The sequence below is a fragment of the Bradysia coprophila genome, chromosome IV (genome assembly GCF_014529535.1).
Source record: "Bradysia coprophila strain Holo2 chromosome IV, BU_Bcop_v1, whole genome shotgun sequence".
NCBI lineage: Eukaryota > Metazoa > Arthropoda > Insecta > Diptera > Sciaridae > Bradysia > Bradysia coprophila.
In genome coordinates this window covers 9879509-9897193 of record NC_050738.1, presented here as the reverse complement: position 1 = coordinate 9897193, position 17685 = coordinate 9879509, and the positions used below count along the sequence as shown (strand labels likewise).

Genomic DNA, 17685 nt, shown 5'->3' with positions numbered 1-17685 from the left:
GAAAAGTAGAGTTTTCGTGTGAATTTTGTTGATCCGAGGCGAAGCCGAGGTCAATAAACACACGAAAATGAGACTTCATTTTTATACCGAGTTATGTAATGGATTTTACATGCTGTTTCCATCGAAAGACGTGCTTCAAACATGAAGAGTACGGTTTTCGACCACGGCAGAGTAAAATAAACCAGACAGTAGCGGTTCATTTTCGAAACGTCAAATAAGGGACCTAATACACTGGATGAAAATGAACTCAAATGAACACTGACATAAATTGAAAAAAAATTATTCGCAAAAAATATAGGACTACTAGATTATTCAGGTCCCTAATCAAATCAGCGCTACTGCCTGGTTAACTTTACTCTGTCGTGTTTTCGACGCATTTAGCATGTAAAATACTATTACTTGCGAAGCCCTGCGAAAATGAAAATTATCGCAGGTGTCAACGGTGTGCTTTTGGAAAAATTTCATTCTTCTTGTCAACAATGCGAAAATTCTCGTAACAGACAGTTTTTACGTTTTTGACTCCATTGTCAAAAAGCAAAATTGTAAACTACCTGCCATAACCATGTAGTTTACAATGCTGTGGTAATATTGTAAACCAAAAAGTTTTTGGTAATGTAAAGTTACTGGCATAAAAAGGTAACATTTCTTTTTCGCTCGATAGTTCCATCAACATATGAATGACCTCGTATATGATACAGACATCAGAATGGTTCATTTCGACAATAAGCAATTCAGATGACATCATCTTCATTGAACTTCGTCGTTAAAGCCATTAAAAATCTACTCGATCAGATCCAACCAGACCCTAAACAACACACTCAGTGGTCACAGATTAATATTTGTGAACAGAAAACTGGAGAGAAACTAGTCCCTGGTACAAACACTAAATGAGCAAAATGACTCCGTCTCTGTGTACACTTGACACAGACGAAATCTTTATCGCCGTTTATTATAAAATTAATTTTTGCATTCGGACGGTCAGTTTGAATTTGCCATTCGATTCGTGTGGTTCAACAATTTAACTACAGTTGATTTGACGCGCAAAAACAGGTTTTTTTTTCTTAATATTTTTTCGAAAATGTTCACAAAGTCGCTACTCGTTGTAGCACTTTTCTGTGCTGTTAATTTGATAAATGCCGATGGAAACAGCAAAGTGGTGTGTCATTACGATAGCAAAAGTTTCATTAGAGAAGGTACGTAGTTTGAAGTTTTAATTTCTCCACGACTTAACAATATGCAATAAATTGTTATGATTTACCATCGGTTCTTATATCGAAGACTGCTAAAGTTTTCTTGAAACTTCTCCTGTGTAAAAGATCTATCATGAGCTCTCGTTTTTTTTTAAATTTCAATGACTTCAATTACTGCAATTTCTCATAGTGCACATAAATACAAGTCTTAACGAAACACAATCGGTTGTTTAATATATTCGAATTTTATTACGGTAAAATTGCATTATTTAGCCTCAACATAAAATGCAATTCGTCTGAATAAAAAGAAAATCATTTTCAAAGGTCAAATTACGTAAAAAGCTTTGACCGGCATCTTCAAAAGTTACGTTTGCAATATGTTCGCTGTGATGAGAATTACTTTTGTTATGTTATGCAAGCTGCGGTGATTGCTATAGCTATGCTCAAACGTACATATTATATAACATACGTTTATGTAAAGCTATACCAGGCGATATGCTAATAAAGAATTTATGATAAACAACTCACATATCATAACATTATACAATGATGATGGTCTCAATGAACTTCATCTGTAGAAATTATACTCAATTTGAATTTAAAATAAATTTGCTCATGGAATATTCAAGGTGAACGCAATATTGAAGCAGAGTAAATTGAATACTTTGTTGACAAAGTTATCATTTTGTCATTTTCTTACAATTTAAAGAATTACAGATTGAATGGAAACGATTCTGTAGCAAACTTTACGGTGCGGTTGTTGATATTAAATGATTTGAAAATAGAACCACACAGTGTCACCGAGTAAATGTATTCAGTAAAAAGATGCGGTAGAGACGCAATTTTTTGTTGCATTTTCAGTGAGGATGTAAAAAAATTAAACGAAGTACATAACGAAGTATAGAGATGGAAATTTTAGCTAGAAAATTGAAAGCGCAAGCTAGAATTGGGTCACTTCTGTATAGATATATATCAGGCTTACAGTCGTTTGTACACAAGTATCAAAAACATCGTTCGGGAAAGCATGAAAACATCAACAAGACCAGTATACAACTCAAACAAGTCCGCTAAGAAACGAATAACATTTTTTCCAGCAAGTTCATAAAAAAACTTCGAGATATTTCGAATTAAAAATATTTAAAATAAAAACTGGTGTTTAGACTTGTATACACGAAACTAAATTACGGAATTGAAATGTTTTTAATCTCAGCTTCTTATCAGTGAAATAAGAATTTCCTTGAAGTTTCATAAAAAAAAGCTTTTCAGATTTTACGAATTTATGTTAATCGGTGAACCACCTACCTAACATATTAAAACGAATCATATTTCAGTTTTTTGTGGTAAACATTTTAATGAGTCTGACATGTCATAATTTGAGTTAAAATTGGTCCAATTTCATATTCGAATTAAATAGACAAATTTTGATGAATTAACTTAACCTATTAAACTGCGAAATGTTTGGATAACCTACAGTGGAAACCAAAAATCAATAAAATATTGTAATTCAACTGAAACCGAATTTGCTGTAGTTTCCGGCAAAATTATCACCCATCCGATTAAACATAATTCGTCGAATCGGGCACTAAAGTATATTAAACACAAATTTTCTGTTCGCAAAATGTAACATCTAAATTCCAAGAATTCTGTGTGTTTATCAATAAATGAGTGCAACTAACGTCTGAATTTAATCTGTTTGTTTATAATGGCTATTTACGTTGATAACCTATGGAACAGCAAAATACTCTGAGTAAAAATTATTTTTCAGCTGAACATTGGTGACCTCTGATAGTGGATCTCCTTGCTAGATAGGTCGTATGTATGTATACGCTTTGCTTTATACGGACAATCTTTACGTAGAGTTATTAAATTTTAGATTTCATGTAAATATTTCTCGAAAATTCTGTTTCCAGCTGTTTCAACAGTCTAAGTGTGAATTTGACCGTATTTCAGCCAGCGACTATTTTTGGAAACACATTTTCCTTAAATTTTCCTAAATTTACCAACAGTTTTCAAACTTGCCGGAAAATTTGGAAAAAAAATTCTCAAAAATAAATCCTGTCCTTTACAAAATAGGAAGTCCTAGGTTTTCCAGCAGTTATCTATGACGTTGTCGTTGCTTGCGATAGAAAATGACCCACTCTGACCGGGACAAACTATTTTTTCCTTTGTTCCCTGTCTTAATGAGCCATTCACAAATGAATTCTAATAACAGTCAGGCGTAACACGCCAAGTTTCAAGTTATAAGTAAAGGAAGACATTGAAAGATCAATATTGTTGAAATTGTAATTGGGCGTCACTTTTGCCGTCATTTGCATCAGAGAAGAGACTTAACTTTTTTGAGGTCAAAAGAATGCAAATTAAGGCAGTCTTATAAAATACGGTTCCTATTTTTTTGTATGAAGAAATTTAATTTACAGGATAGAACCAAAAAATTGATCAATTCGCTATTGTTACGGACAAAACCTTCTGTTGGTAACACTGATTTTGAGATTCAGTTAACTCAAAATCAGTGTTACCAACGTAGGTTCTTTTATCCTACGTTTTTCTTCTTCATGTCGTGCATATATCTCTCCTTCATATATTTTTCAAGCAATGACAGAAAAAGTTACAAATATTTTGATGAGAACTAGTTGTGAAGAGTGCATCTGTTCCTCTAGAAGTATAATTACTACTCGAGTGGTACAATTTCTGGGAAATCAACTAGCATAATGGAATAAATGTTGTGAAACTTTCTGGTTCTAGTTTATTATTGTTTTACCAGGAACTAGATGTTAATGTTCCCGATTGTTGTAGTGCTTACTGCCAGTTTATTATTTTCAAAACCTTCCGCATTTGTAAAATTTAGTTCTTTCCAAGAATTCAACTGGATTTTCAAAAATTCCATTCTAAACCAGTTACAACTGTAAATTTGAACACATCACATTGACATCTTTAGCTGCTTTAAATTAGAGCTAAAAATATAAAATTAAATTTCCGTTGGCTTTGTGTGTAGTGTAGTAAAATACTACATTGTTGTACAACATTAAAGAGATCAAAATGTGGAATTAGATCAAATTGAACATAATTGAGTGTTTGTTTACTTCAGCTTGAGTTAGGGAGAAAGATAAGATTTTACGTTTTTGCTTTTGTTCCACTTTTTCAAGGTGAATTAAGTCGTAGTGTGGTCGCAGTACTAAAAAAGTTCAAACCACTAGAGATGAGCGAGCGGATTATTTAATATAAATCATGGCCTGTGGGTAATTTGAATTACCGAATTAACCGATGATAGTATATTACTTCCGAGGTTCCAAGTTGTGTATTTGATAAGTGGGGTGTTACAGCCCGACCCGAAGGGGAGGGCTGTATTCCCCACTTGTCAAATAACAACTTGGAACCTCGTAAGTACAATGCTTTACGTGATTAGGCAATGTAAATGAAAATGAAACATGCCGTAACACGTAAAATTACTTAATTTACTGACAAAATTACCGAACCTTCTTTTTGGTAATTTTAGCAGCACAGAGGGTTTTCTGTAGTTCGGGACATATTTGAGATTTTTTTAGAGTTTTGAAAGTCATCGATGTTTCGTGTCAATAATGTGTTTCCAGGCTATGATATTTTGGTAGAAATTTTGAAAATCCAGCTTTTGAGGGAACGTCGAACAGACAACACGTATTATTCTCGCATCGCCGGTCTGCATATGTTTTGATATTGTGACCGATTGATTTACGACTAGTTTTCTAGTGTGGCTAAATTAATTGAACAAATCAAGACTAGCAATCGGCCTTTGAGACTAGCTGTGTGTTTTTGTATAAGAAAATAGGATAAGAAAGAATTTGTGCTGTCTTTTGCGCAAACGGTTTCTCACAACAAAGCTTTGTTTTGTTTCGTTTTTGACCTTCAGTGTTCGTTCGGTGCGTGAGTTTCTACCCGATAAATGTCCTTCGTTGTATTTTCGATTTGATGTCTCAGTTTAAGTCAGGAATTGATTCTGCACAGTGATAAAAGTGTACGGTAAATTCTCCCGGCCAAAGAATTAATCAAATTCGCAAAAAATTTTGTAACGGGAATTTTTGTGTGCAACTTTGTATAGGCGGATCAATGTATGCTGCTTGTGTGCGATCTCATTGTAGTTCGTTTTGATGGAATCTCTCAAATGATTGTTTTGCTCTCTTAATATACTGACGGAATTGATTACTTGCAGAAGTAAACACTCATATTGAATCGTATCGTATGTCGTATGAGCCTTTCTGCAATACACCGACAGCACATACGAGCAAAAACAATTATTCTGGAAATTCTTTCACCACAGCACGAAAGAGAAACACTTTGCGTTTGATCATTTTGTGCGTGAATCTTTCGCTCTCTCGGTGTGCACCGACAAAATAAAATTTTTATGTTACAGCGGCAATATATTTAAAATTCTTTTTACATCTTCCAAAATAAGAGTTCCATTTTGCCGATCTGTGTAGTAAATACTTTTTATGTTTCAAATGGCCACCGTAGCGAATTCGCTTCTGACCGACCTCAAATTTGCTCAGATCAACCTGAGGCATTGTAAAAAAGCCACGTACACGCATTGCCGCAGTATTAGGGTCGAGAGGACTGACATAACCTTAATCCAAGAACCTTGGATTCGAGGCAAAAAGATTCATGGCTTCGGACAACTGCATGATCGCTTATTGTACTGCAAAAACGGTAGAAATCCTAGAGCAGCGATTTATGCTGCGCCAAATGTGAATTCTATGCTGCTAAATCAGTACACGAATGACGATGTAGTTACGATGAGAGTGTGTAGGAGCAAAGCGGACGGTGGAGATTTCATTGTAGTCTCAGCCTACTTACCGTATGACTCTATCACACCGCCGCCAGGTCCTTGTCTTGAGATGATTGTGGAATTTTGCGAAAAAGAATGCACTCCATTGATAATTGGAACAGATTCGAATTCGCACCACATCATCTGGAACAGTTCCAACATAAACTTGAGAGGTGAGCAGTTGATTCAATTTTTGATGAAGTCAAATCTGATGGTGATGAATTCGGGTAGAAAGCCAACTTTCGTGAATGCCAATAGGGAAGAGTGTCTTGACATCACAATTGCGTCTTGTGAACTTTCGGAACTTATCCATTCGTGGAGAGTGACAGATTTAGAAACGTTCTCGGACCATAGGTTGATCAAGTTCTGTCTTAGAGGCAATTTTCCGAATAAAGAACCGTTTAGAAACCCCAGAAAGACGAATTGGAATTTGTATAGAGCCTGGCTAAGATCAAAGCTGGAAAACGTTGACCATAAAGACAGATATCAGTCTGTGGAAGAACTGGAAAAAGCAAATAGAGAAATAACTTCAGCCATTGTTGAAGCATACAAGCTGTCCTGCCCACTGATCAGCCCAAAGCCACTGTACAGAAACTCCGCGTGGAGCAATGATCTTGAAAAGCAGAAAAAGGAACTGCGGAAAGCATGGAACAAGGCTGGTAAGAAGGGTAGGGATCAGGAGAAAAACAAGGCTTTACATAGAGCCCTTCTGAAAGACTACAATCAAGCCCAGGCTGAGCTGAAGGAGAAGTGTAAGAGAAAGTTCTTTGAAGAAGCGGACTCAATTCCTGCCTATGCCCGTGTCCACAAGATTTTAGCGAAGGATCCAACTGTTCAAGTTGGCTCTTTACTAAAACCAGATGGCAATTACACGGCGGATAGTAAGGATACGGTCGAGCATCTTCTAAAAGTTCACTTTCCAGGCTGCACTGAACCAGTTCAAGGACCGCTAGCGCAACCTAATTTTGCACCCAATCGTAAAGATTGGAAATTTGCGGAAAGGCTAGCCAAGAGAGGTAAGGTAAAATTCGCGATCCACAAATTTTACTCCTTTAAGTCTCCCGGTTTTGACGAGGTTTTTCCGGCTCTGCTGAAAGAGGGTATAAACTTGTTGGCCGAAAGGCTGAGCAGCGTCTTCAGAAGCTCTATTGCGCTAAGCTACATCCCCAGCCTTTGGGAAAAGGTGAAAGTTGTTTTTATTCCCAAGCCCGGTAGAAGCGTTCATAGCGAAGCTAGGGACTTCAGGCCCATTAGTCTCACGTCGTTTCTTCTGAAAGCAGTTGAACGCCTGCTGGACTTCTACATTAGAAGCGAAGTCTTGACGAGGTTTCCGTTGCACGCAAACCAGCATGCCTATCAGATGGGTAAATCCACTGATACTGCGCTGCATCAATTGACTCATAAGATCGAAAGCACACTGAACGGTCGTGAAATAGCTTTAGGGTGCTTCATGGACGTTGAAGGTGCTTTTGATAATACGGAGTTTGAGGTCATTACTGATGCAGCCAAAGAAAGGCGAATGGAAAGTACAGCAGTGAACTGGATAGTCAGAATGCTCAGTAGTAGAACAGTCGAGGCGGTAGTCTGTGGAACAAGATCCAGTGCAGTAGTGACTAGGGGATGTCCACAGGGAGGAATTTTATCTCCGATTTTGTGGTGCATCGTGATTGACTCACTACTGGTTAAGTTAAATGAATCTGGTTACTTCACCCAAGGCTATTCGGATGACGTTTCTACACTTATTCGTGGCTTCTCAGTTGACACTGTCGGTGATCTTATGAGGAATGCTCTCAAAGTCGTAGAGAAATGGTGCATAGAGAGAAATCTGAGGGTCAATCCGGGCAAAACTAAAGTTATTCTGTTTAAGAGGATGAAGGTGGATGAAGGAAAACTGGGCACTTTTGTACTGTTTGGCTCGATCCTTACGATGAGAGCTTCTGTAAAATACCTTGGAATTACTTTTGACGACAGACTGACCTGGATTTTGCACTTGGAGGACAAGCTTAAAAAGGCCATAGGCATTTTCTGGATGTGCAGGAATGCTTTCGGGAAGACCTGGGGGCTATCTCCAAAGGCTATCTGGTGGATTTATACCGCTGTCGTCCGTCCGATTCTCTGTCATGGATGCATAGTGTGGTGGCCTAGAGTAGACGTTGGTGTTGCGGAAAAACGATTGAGCAAGTTGCAGAGACTTGCTTGTCTCTGTATAACCGGAGCGAAAAATTCCACTGCCACTAGTGCACTTGAAGCGCTTCTTTTTCTTCCACCATTGGATTTGTTCGTGAAAACTGTGGCATTCAAATCTGCTGTAAACATGAAATGTAACGGCTGGTGGACTGCGAAATCGGCTCTAGGTCACGCAGCTATTTGCGAGCTCATCGAAGAAGATATACTTCAAATGCCTAGCGACCAATGCCGACCGGAACTCTGGATGGACGATAAATTCGAATGTGTCATACCAGACGAGAACGAATGGCTAAATGAAACTAGAATATATCCACCTGTTGGTGACATGATTTGCTACACCGATGGCTCAAAACGGAATGGTTTTACTGGGGCTGGTTATTTCTGTGAATTTCCTCTCTTAGAGGTCAGCATTTTCACAGGCAATCACGCCACAGTGTACCAAACCGAACTTTATGCCATATCGGAGCTATGCGAATCAGACGTCATTAAAGGTGCTTCAGGCAAGACTATATTCATATGTACGGACAGCCAGTCTGCAATTGAAGCGATAAGCTGTCCGGTGGTTGATTCGTTTACTGTAAGAAATTGCAAAACAATTCTAAACGAAGTCGGCGGCTCCAATAAGGTCACAATTCTTTGGGTCCCCGGTCACAAAGGCATTTTTGGCAACGAAAAAGCGGACACACTGGCTGGAACTGGAACGGAAAAAACCTTCATCGGACCTGAACCACACTTTGGTATATCGAAAGCCGCCAGGAAAATGGTGATAAACAAGTGGCTAGAGAAACAACACGTAAACGCCTGGAGAAACTATAACGGAGCACGACATACCAAGATATTTTGCAAAGCCCCGTCCAAAGACTTCAGTCGGCAACTTCTGGACCTTAACAGACCAAATATCAAGAGAATAGTTGAAACTATCACGAACCACTGTGGTCTCAACAAATATCTCTATGATATCGGTATTAAGGATAGCCCAAAGTGCCTTTGTGGTCATGGTGATGAAACGGGTGCGCATATCATTTTGGAATGTATCAGATATCGTCGCCTTAGAATAACGTTCCTTGGAAAGCCTGAACTGACGCAATCGGACGTGGACCTTGCTAATCTAGATCTGGAGAATCTTACAACTTTTCTTCAACGCACCAACAGACTGGGATGATTATGAAGCTGGCCTTTGAGCCCATTAACTTTTTGCTTTTTTTTTGTTTTTGCTTTATTTATTGTAACTGTTTCCATCTGTTTTTATCCGTTGTCAATTTCCTTATTACTTTTGAATAAACAAAGGAATGAGCGGGTCCATTTTTGGAACAAAGGATTTTTATCCAGGTTCCTGTCAAACTGTTTCAGTCTGACCCCGCTCATCGCCTTCTTATCTATCTATCTATATTACTTCCGAGGTTCCAAGTTGTGTATTTGATAAGTGGGGTGTTACAGCCCGACCCGAAGGGGAGGGCTGTATTCCCCACTTGTCAAATAACAACTTGGAACCTCGTAAGTACAATGCTTTACGTGATTAGGCAATGTAAATGAAAATGAAACATGCCGTAACACGTAAAATTACTTAATTTACTGACAAAATTACCGAACCTTCTTTTTGGTAATTTTAGCAGCACAGAGGGTTTTCTGTAGTTCGGGACATATTTGAGATTTTTTTAGAGTTTTGAAAGTCATCGATGTTTCGTGTCAATAATGTGTTTCCAGGCTATGATATTTTGGTAGAAATTTTGAAAATCCAGCTAGTTCAAATTTTGCGCCAGAATAGCATTTAATGTGAATCACTTGATCCCAGTCAATTAACATCGATGACTTTCAAAATTCTGATAAATCTAAAATTGTGTTTTCTAAAGATGAACAAACTGTAAATTAGATAATTTCATATAATTTCATCGGTAAATCAGTTAAATTCGTTAATTCAAATTACCAATAATGGACCACTTTCAAATAGATGTTTACACCACTCGGACAAAATTTTAGATTTCATACGAAAAAAACCATTGAACTTTCCACATTATATGGGTAATTCCAGCTAATTTGTGACTGTTCGAAATATTTTCACCAATTGAAATGCGATTTCGGCAAACTTTTTTTTCCTTGAAAGCGGTTGACCAGACGCGTCGTTTAAGCCCCATATTACGTCGGTGGCCAAAAATCTCGGGGAGATACAACCATAAAAATGTATGCTTGTTTTCAGAAATTTTTGGAAAATTCTAGTTTATTTCACGAAACCTGAACCGATTTCACTAAACTTTTTTTTTGCTGAAAGTTATTGACAAGACGCGTAGTTTGACACCAATATGAGGTTATTGTAAAATGCGGTCTCGGGGAGACATGACCAAAAAGTGTTTGTTTGTTTTTTAGATTTGTTTTTGTTGTGTAGCTGAGGTTTTGGTTGCCAATGATTTTAAAACAATTTTGTTTTCAAATTGCCGACGTTTCGACCTAATACCAGGTCATCATCAGGGCTTTATTTTTCATGTAAATAAACAGAAACGATTTTTCAGTTTAGCTATTCGAACAAGGTCGGAATTTTACACATTTTTACCTAATTGGTTCAAAATCTCAAATGATTTTTGTGAATTTGTTTTCCTGTAGATGTGGACCATATAATTCCACAATTGCTCCAAATGACACGAAATTAATTTTTTTGAAGATTTTTGGTTCATTCTGCTTCGAAGTAAGGTAAAATCACTTCGACCCAAACGTTGCCGAAATTACATTTTTTCAAATAAAAACTGAAGATCGGTGTCATTCGAAAGCTACAGCATATGACTTCACGAGAAAAATAACTTTGAGTCAATCAGGTTAGTTGGGTGAGTAAAGTAGGTGACAACAGCTTCCCAGTGGTGATAAAAGTCATCCTCGAATTTTAACTCGTCGAGATTATCTCGAAAAATTTTGTAACCATTTTTTTAAACGGTTTTGAGCCGAAACAACATTTTCTGTGGGGTAACAACCACCAATTGTGAAAAAAAAATATTTCTGGCTATTTATGACCTCCCAAAAATATCACTTTTTTAGACATATCTCCCCCAACCTCATATTGGGCTTAAACTGCGTGTCTTGACCATAGCTTTCAGGGAAAAAAAAGTTTACCGAAATCAGTTTTTATTTGGTGAAAATATTTCGAAAAGTCACAAACGTGTAACGCAACTAACCGCCGACTTTTGCGATCACACAAGTCAGACTTCGCAGGCTAAAAATTCCAATTCTTGTTGGTATGAAAGCACTGTGTCTCCTGAGTATTAGAAAATTTATAGACTGATTTGTTACCGCAAAACATAGCCAGCACAATTAACTTTATGACTCACAGTTAAAGAAATTTGTAACGCAACTAACCATGGAATTACCCATATGGGTGAGTCCAAAGTAAGTTCCGGTACGAACTTCGTCATTTGTGAGTCATAAAATGAAATGTGTTGGCTATGTTTTGCTGAAACAAATCAGTTTATTACTTTTCTAATACTCAACCGACCCAGTTCTTTCATACCAACGAGAATTTGAATTTTTAACCAGCGAAGTTCGACCTGTATGATCGAAGAAATCGGCCCTTAGTTTCGTTACACATTTTTGACTTTCCGAGACATTTTTAGTAAATCTGAACAGATTTTTGTAAACTTTCCCTGAAAAGCTATTGACAAGACGCGTAGCATGAGCCCCAGGTGAGGTTCTTAGCCCGAAAAGTGGCTTCAAGTATGTGAGACAAATTTCCCAATGGTGAGAAGTGAAATTCTCGAACTCGTTGAGTTAATCACGAAAAATTTTGTATCATTTTCTTAATGCTTTTGAGTCAAAACCACATTTTCTGTATGGTAACGGCAATCAATTTCACCACAAATACCAAGGTAAATATAGTGAGGAGGTAATGCCATTCAGACGCGCGGCCTAGCACATAAGTTCGATGCCAATGACATCTTTTTTAAAAATGGTTGACTACGATTTACTTGTATTTCACAAAAATATTTTCGCTATCTCACAACAGATGGCCCAACTTTGATTCGGTTATATATGGCATAACCTCCTCACTATATTTGCCTTGACAAACACTACAGATTTCGGGCTACCAATCTCATAGGGCTCAAACTACGCTTACTGTCAATAGCTTTTGGGGAAAGTTTACAGAAATCGGTTGAGATTTAATGACAATATCTTGGAATGTCACAATTTAGCTGGACTTGCCCATATACCGTAAAATTTAAATCATGACCTCATCCTCAATTTACCGACTTGGAGTAACAAAAGACTCACAGAATTTTGAGTAATGAATTGTCGTGTCAATAAATTTGTTTACTTTTTCCGCAAGTACTTACCCGAATGCTTTATTTTTTCGTGGGTTGGGTTTTTTTTTCTTAACTTTGTTTATTTTGCGTATTACATTATTTAATCGACCATTTGAAAAGCATACTATTTGCATATCGAAATCGGTTACACAATTTTTAATTGCGTTGTTTGCGTTACTAAATAAACGTTCAAACATTTACAACGCTTTATTTAACTACATCCAGCAAATGTACCATTTACAACAGCCAATAAGTTCTCTTTCTACTTTGAAATAAAAAAAAAAACATTTTTCACTTACAGGACTGGGAAAATTGACCTCAGCTGATCTGGAACCCGCCTTGTCGTTTTGTACACATTTGGTGTATGGATTTGCTGGTATTTACACACATCAAATCCACTTTCTATTAACTCAAAACTAAATCAAGCGTTTCCAATGTCTAAGGTATTAACAGTGCCGACAATAAATTGAAATCGTTGGACGTTGGATTGGATTTGGATCAGGGAAAAGGCAACTACCGCATCATAACTCAATTGAAACGAAAATATCCTGGCTTGAAGGTTCTGTTATCCGTTGGTGGTGGTGTTGATATTGATCCAGATGCGGACACCAACAAATATCTGACACTGTTGGAATCCATGGGCGGCCGTCAAGCTTTCATTAATACAGCACATTCGTTGATCAAGACGTACGATTTTGATGGACTTGATTTGGCCTGGCAATTCCCACCGAATAAACCGAAGAAGATTAGAAGCTCGATTGGTATGTATGTTTGTGGGTGGGTATGAACGATGTGAACAGTTCGAATTTCCGCAGGATCATTATGGTCTGGATTCAAGCATTCTATCGGAATTGGCAACAATCCTGTTGATGAGAAAGCAGATGAACACAAGGAAGAATTCACAGCCTTCGTTAGAGAAATCAAAAGTGCTTTCCGTCCAGACAACTATATCCTTTCGTTGACAGTTTTACCGAACGTGAATTCTACATGTAAGCATTTCTGACGGAAATCATCAGAAATCTTTTGCCTGACCAATTTTCTTCCCCCAGACTTCTTCGACATTCCAGCAATTATCAACAATCTCGATTACGTTACATTGCCCTCGTTCGACTTCCAAACACCAGCTAGAAATCACAAAGAAGCTGATTATTCCGCCCCACTTTATGAATTGAATGAACGGATCAAGGAGAGCAATGTCAACTATCAAGTTCTATACTGGTTGGCTCAGCACGCACCCGCATCGAAATTGATCGTTGGTATTCCAACATTCGGACGCACATGGAAATTGGAATCTGATGCCACACAAACTGGAGTGCCACCAATTCTAGGAGTAGGATGATCGCATCTGAATGTCGAAATTTCCACTAGAACTAACTGGAAACCTTTTTTTGTCAATTTAGATAACCGAAGCTGGACAGGAAGGTCTTCAAACCAAAACTCCCGGACTTTTGAGCTATCCTGAAATCTGTGCCAAACTCCCGAATCCCAGCAACAACAATTTGAAGGGTGAATTTGCTCCATTGCGTAAAGTTGGTAAGTTGATTTGAATGAACGTTTGATCGGAACTCGAACAACCAAATCAAATCGAAATCATTAGGTGACCCAACAAAACGTTTCGGAACATATGCTTTCCGACTACCTGACAGCGATGGCAACTTCGGCCTCTGGGTAAGCTACGAAGATCCGGATACAGCTGGTAACAAAGCTGGGTATGTTCGTGCTAAAGGATTGGGCGGTATCAGTATCAACGATTTGTCTTTGGACGATTTCCGTGGTACGTGCTCGGGAGATAAATATCCAATTTTGAGAGCCGCAAAATATAGATTGTAAGAGTCGGACCCCGTGCCATGACACTGAATTTTACTGTAATTTCGTTTGCCGAATAATTAAATAAATGAAAGGAACAGATGAATGTGTACGTATAATGGTTATTCAAACGAACTGCAGAAAATTAAACTCTTTTTTTCCACGTCGCTACAATTTGAGTTTTATTTTCGGTGAAGAAATAGAAAGAAAGGTTCATGGTTCTCTCAACCATACCATACCAGACCAAAGCGAAAAAAAAACAATTTAAAATCAGTTGCAAATGTAAATATATAAACAGGCACCGTATAACGCAATCAAATAAAACCCGAAATAAAAACCCATTTCAAATCTCTCCAAAAATCATTTACCCGACAGCAAAATAGAAGCCGCTTCTGACGAAAATAAAATTTAAATTAATTATGCTCAAAGAAATAAAAATAAATAAAATCAACGGAAAAGTCGACTTTTATTTGGAAATGACGATTATGTGGAAAATGTACTCTCATTCGCATGAAAGAAAACAGTTTTTCAACTTAATCCTTACCAGTAACCCCCCTCGATTTGGGCGAAAAAAAAGGGATCAAAAGTATTCAATCTTTAACTCATTTCCAGAAATTGAAGGGATCAAAAATCGTTTTCAATATCAACGGATATAACTTCGTTTTCTCAAGTACGTACGTTTGTAGTATATAGTATAATTTCGAGCATTACCATTCACAAATATATTGCTGGAAATAAGAGAAGAAAAAAACATAAGAAAGACGAAGAAGTAACCAAATGTACCATATAATACAAATAACCCATCATCTGTTCAAAGCGTCAATCTTTCAAGGATTTGCATTCTAAATCGTATATATAGATGGAATATGGTAACAGCTACCGTGTGGCGTGAGTTCTCTTACGGGCTGGTGATTTCTATTTTTATATTCGTTGGCATTTTATTTGAATCAATTTTTCCAAATGCATGTCTGGAGCAATATACAATTAAATTTAGTGTGGGTAAGTCTAGGATTAAGTTCTCGAAGAAAAGTTTCTTATGGAAAACAAAAAATAATTGCTCTTCAAAAAAAAGTCGGCAAAAATCTGTGATTGTAATTAGAGGTAAGCGAGTTATCCGAAAATATTGAAAAGGTCCGAAGTCTAATCATTTTCTACTGTTGGAGACATGGTTTTCAAAAATTAAAAAAGGTAAAAAATAGACAAACATACAATTAATGTCAACCGAATTTGTGTCGAAGTTTGCTTCAGCTGTATTACTAGCTGATCATAAAACACACAGCCTATGTGCTTATACGGTTTTATCATTACCACGCAATGTTTTTGCAGCATAAAAATTAATGATTAAATAATTCAAAAAATACGCGCTCTCTGCAACATTAAAACTATATTAATATACTAGGATCCCACGTCATATGGAAAATTTTTTAGGACTGAATATGAATTAGTGACACATATCCTCAGGTATTTACTTCTAAACTATTGCTAGGACTGACGTCTACGTCTGATCATCTGAACTGATAAAATTTAACATAGAAAGCTTTAGACAAAAAAGATTGCGGCAAACTCACCAATCTTAAAATTATTCCAAACAGCAAGCACTAGCTTTAAAAATCCTCCTATTTTAGGAGTTTTAGGAGGTTTTAGAAGATTTTTAGGAGTCTCTCGTCATACAAAAATATATTTTTTTAAATAAAATTTGACTAAAGGTAATATGACTGCTACAGCTAATTTTTAAGGTTCAGATGGAATTCAGGACAGGAAAGTTTTCCAACACATTTTCTATATTGATCTAGCTATAACCACTGTAATGATCGATGACGTTTGGAACTAAATAAAAAACATTTTTAGTTTACGATGGTACAAGGGTACGTTGAAATTGTAGCCTACATTTGAGCGTTTCGAAATTTTTACAACAGTCTTTTTTGAAAAAAGTAAAAACATAGTTCATTTTTCTCAAAGCACATGAATTTTCCACGGACAATCATATTTGTTATTCAAAAAAGACTGTTGTAAAACGTTATCAGCGATCAAAAATTTCGAAACGCACAAATGTAGGCTACAATTTCAGCGTACCCTCGTACCCTCTTAAGAATGAGTGAGACTGTTCGAAAAAAGTTTTTCCAAGAACAATGTTTCACAAAAATCATGGATCTGAATCCAGAATGAACCAACACCAACATTTTACATTATTTCAAATCTGTTAGTAGTAATTTCCAAAACAAATTTATTTATTGAATTCTGAGAAATGAAAAGCACCGAATGCGAAATTTTTCATGTTTTTTTTACTCGTCCACTGATTGATCTTGAATTTGAGTTATAGGAGTTAAATGAGATTTTCGAAGTCTGATTTCAGGAGTTCTAGGAGCAGTAGGCGCTAAAACTGGCCGGTCGAAGAAAATTTTGGCTCTTTGAGAATTTATAGAAAATTAAGAAAATTTGAATCAATTAGTGATTGAATGGCGCAAAATCATGAAGGAGACAAAGTAAAGATGATGATCGTTACAGGCACAAAATTTTGAATTATGCTGAGCGAACCAAAAACGGACTAGTAGAAAAATAACCGGAATAACCATTTTGATTATACAGAGACCCTATTGGAGTATACAAGCAACAACAACGGTATTTACGTAGTGTTAAGCTGATACAATTTGTCCGTGGTAATCTTGACTGGAAGAGCATAGATAGATATAATTTTATTGAGCACAAGCTATTAATTCACAATTTCACATCCCTGAATTACTATCATCATCATGATCATCACATTTCGTCTTATCTTAATACATTAAAGTGTTTTCTAACATTCATCTGCTTAGCGTTTCACTTCAATTCCGAAGATTACCCTTCAAGTGCGTCACTAAAAGTCTCTTGAACTGATTAAGGTCTCTTTCTGATTTTATTTCATTAGGCAGAGACGTTGGAGATGGATCATCTACTTAGATCATTATTTTCATCAAACTCTTGTTGAAACGGATGGTGATGAAATTGACTTCAACAACACACCACAGATAAGAAATGTAGGTGAAGTAACAGGTAAATCTCCTTATGGCATTGTATTGTGTCACATTGTTGTTAGTTGTAAGTTTAACGCATATTGAATGGCGGTCCGGCGCTGTTCAATGCAACGATACAATGTATATACAAAGTATCAACGTGTCGAACAAGTAGGGAAAAATGAGGGATCCAAGTGGGTCATTCCACTGTTCGTAGTCAACGCTCAAGCTCTTCCGGAAAGACCACAGAGTCCTATTCGAATGTGCAAGGTCAGGGTCTGATTTTAGGAGTTTTATAGGAGGTTTCAGGAACATTTATAAAATTATATGAGTTTTAGCAAATTTTAGGAGGTGTGGAAGGTCTGCACTAGTCTCTTACTGCTATCAATACAATAATTTTATTCAGCCTTCTTTTACTTCTGTGAAAAAGAAACTTT

General features: G+C 36.9%; 1 protein-coding gene across 1 annotated transcript; it reads left to right on the top strand.

Annotated features, from left to right (window-relative positions):
• Positions 1-953: 953 nt before the first annotated feature.
• Positions 954-14507, top strand: LOC119066144 (chitinase-like protein Idgf4). Its single transcript, XM_037168440.1, has 7 exons — positions 954-1193; positions 12754-12828; positions 12896-13213; positions 13268-13441; positions 13502-13782; positions 13853-13985; positions 14050-14507. Exons 1-7 carry the CDS (start codon positions 1079-1081, stop codon positions 14280-14282), a joined length of 1329 nt encoding a protein of 442 aa, XP_037024335.1. The 5' UTR covers positions 954-1078; the 3' UTR covers positions 14283-14507.
• The last annotated feature ends 3178 nt before the right edge of the window (positions 14508-17685 follow it).

What these genes read in the sequence shown, in the direction of transcription:
- LOC119066144 (XM_037168440.1), top strand. Translation starts at nt 1,079, where the DNA reads ATGTTCACAAAGTCGCTACTCGTTGTAGCACTTTTCTGTGCTGTTAAT. An exon ending in TTTGGTGTATGGATTTGCTG is followed by an intron (nt 12,829 to 12,895) that starts GTATTTACACAC and finishes CCAATGTCTAAG; the next exon opens with GTATTAACAGTGCCGACAAT. An exon ending in ACCGAACGTGAATTCTACAT is followed by an intron (nt 13,442 to 13,501) that starts GTAAGCATTTCT and finishes TTCTTCCCCCAG; the next exon opens with ACTTCTTCGACATTCCAGCA.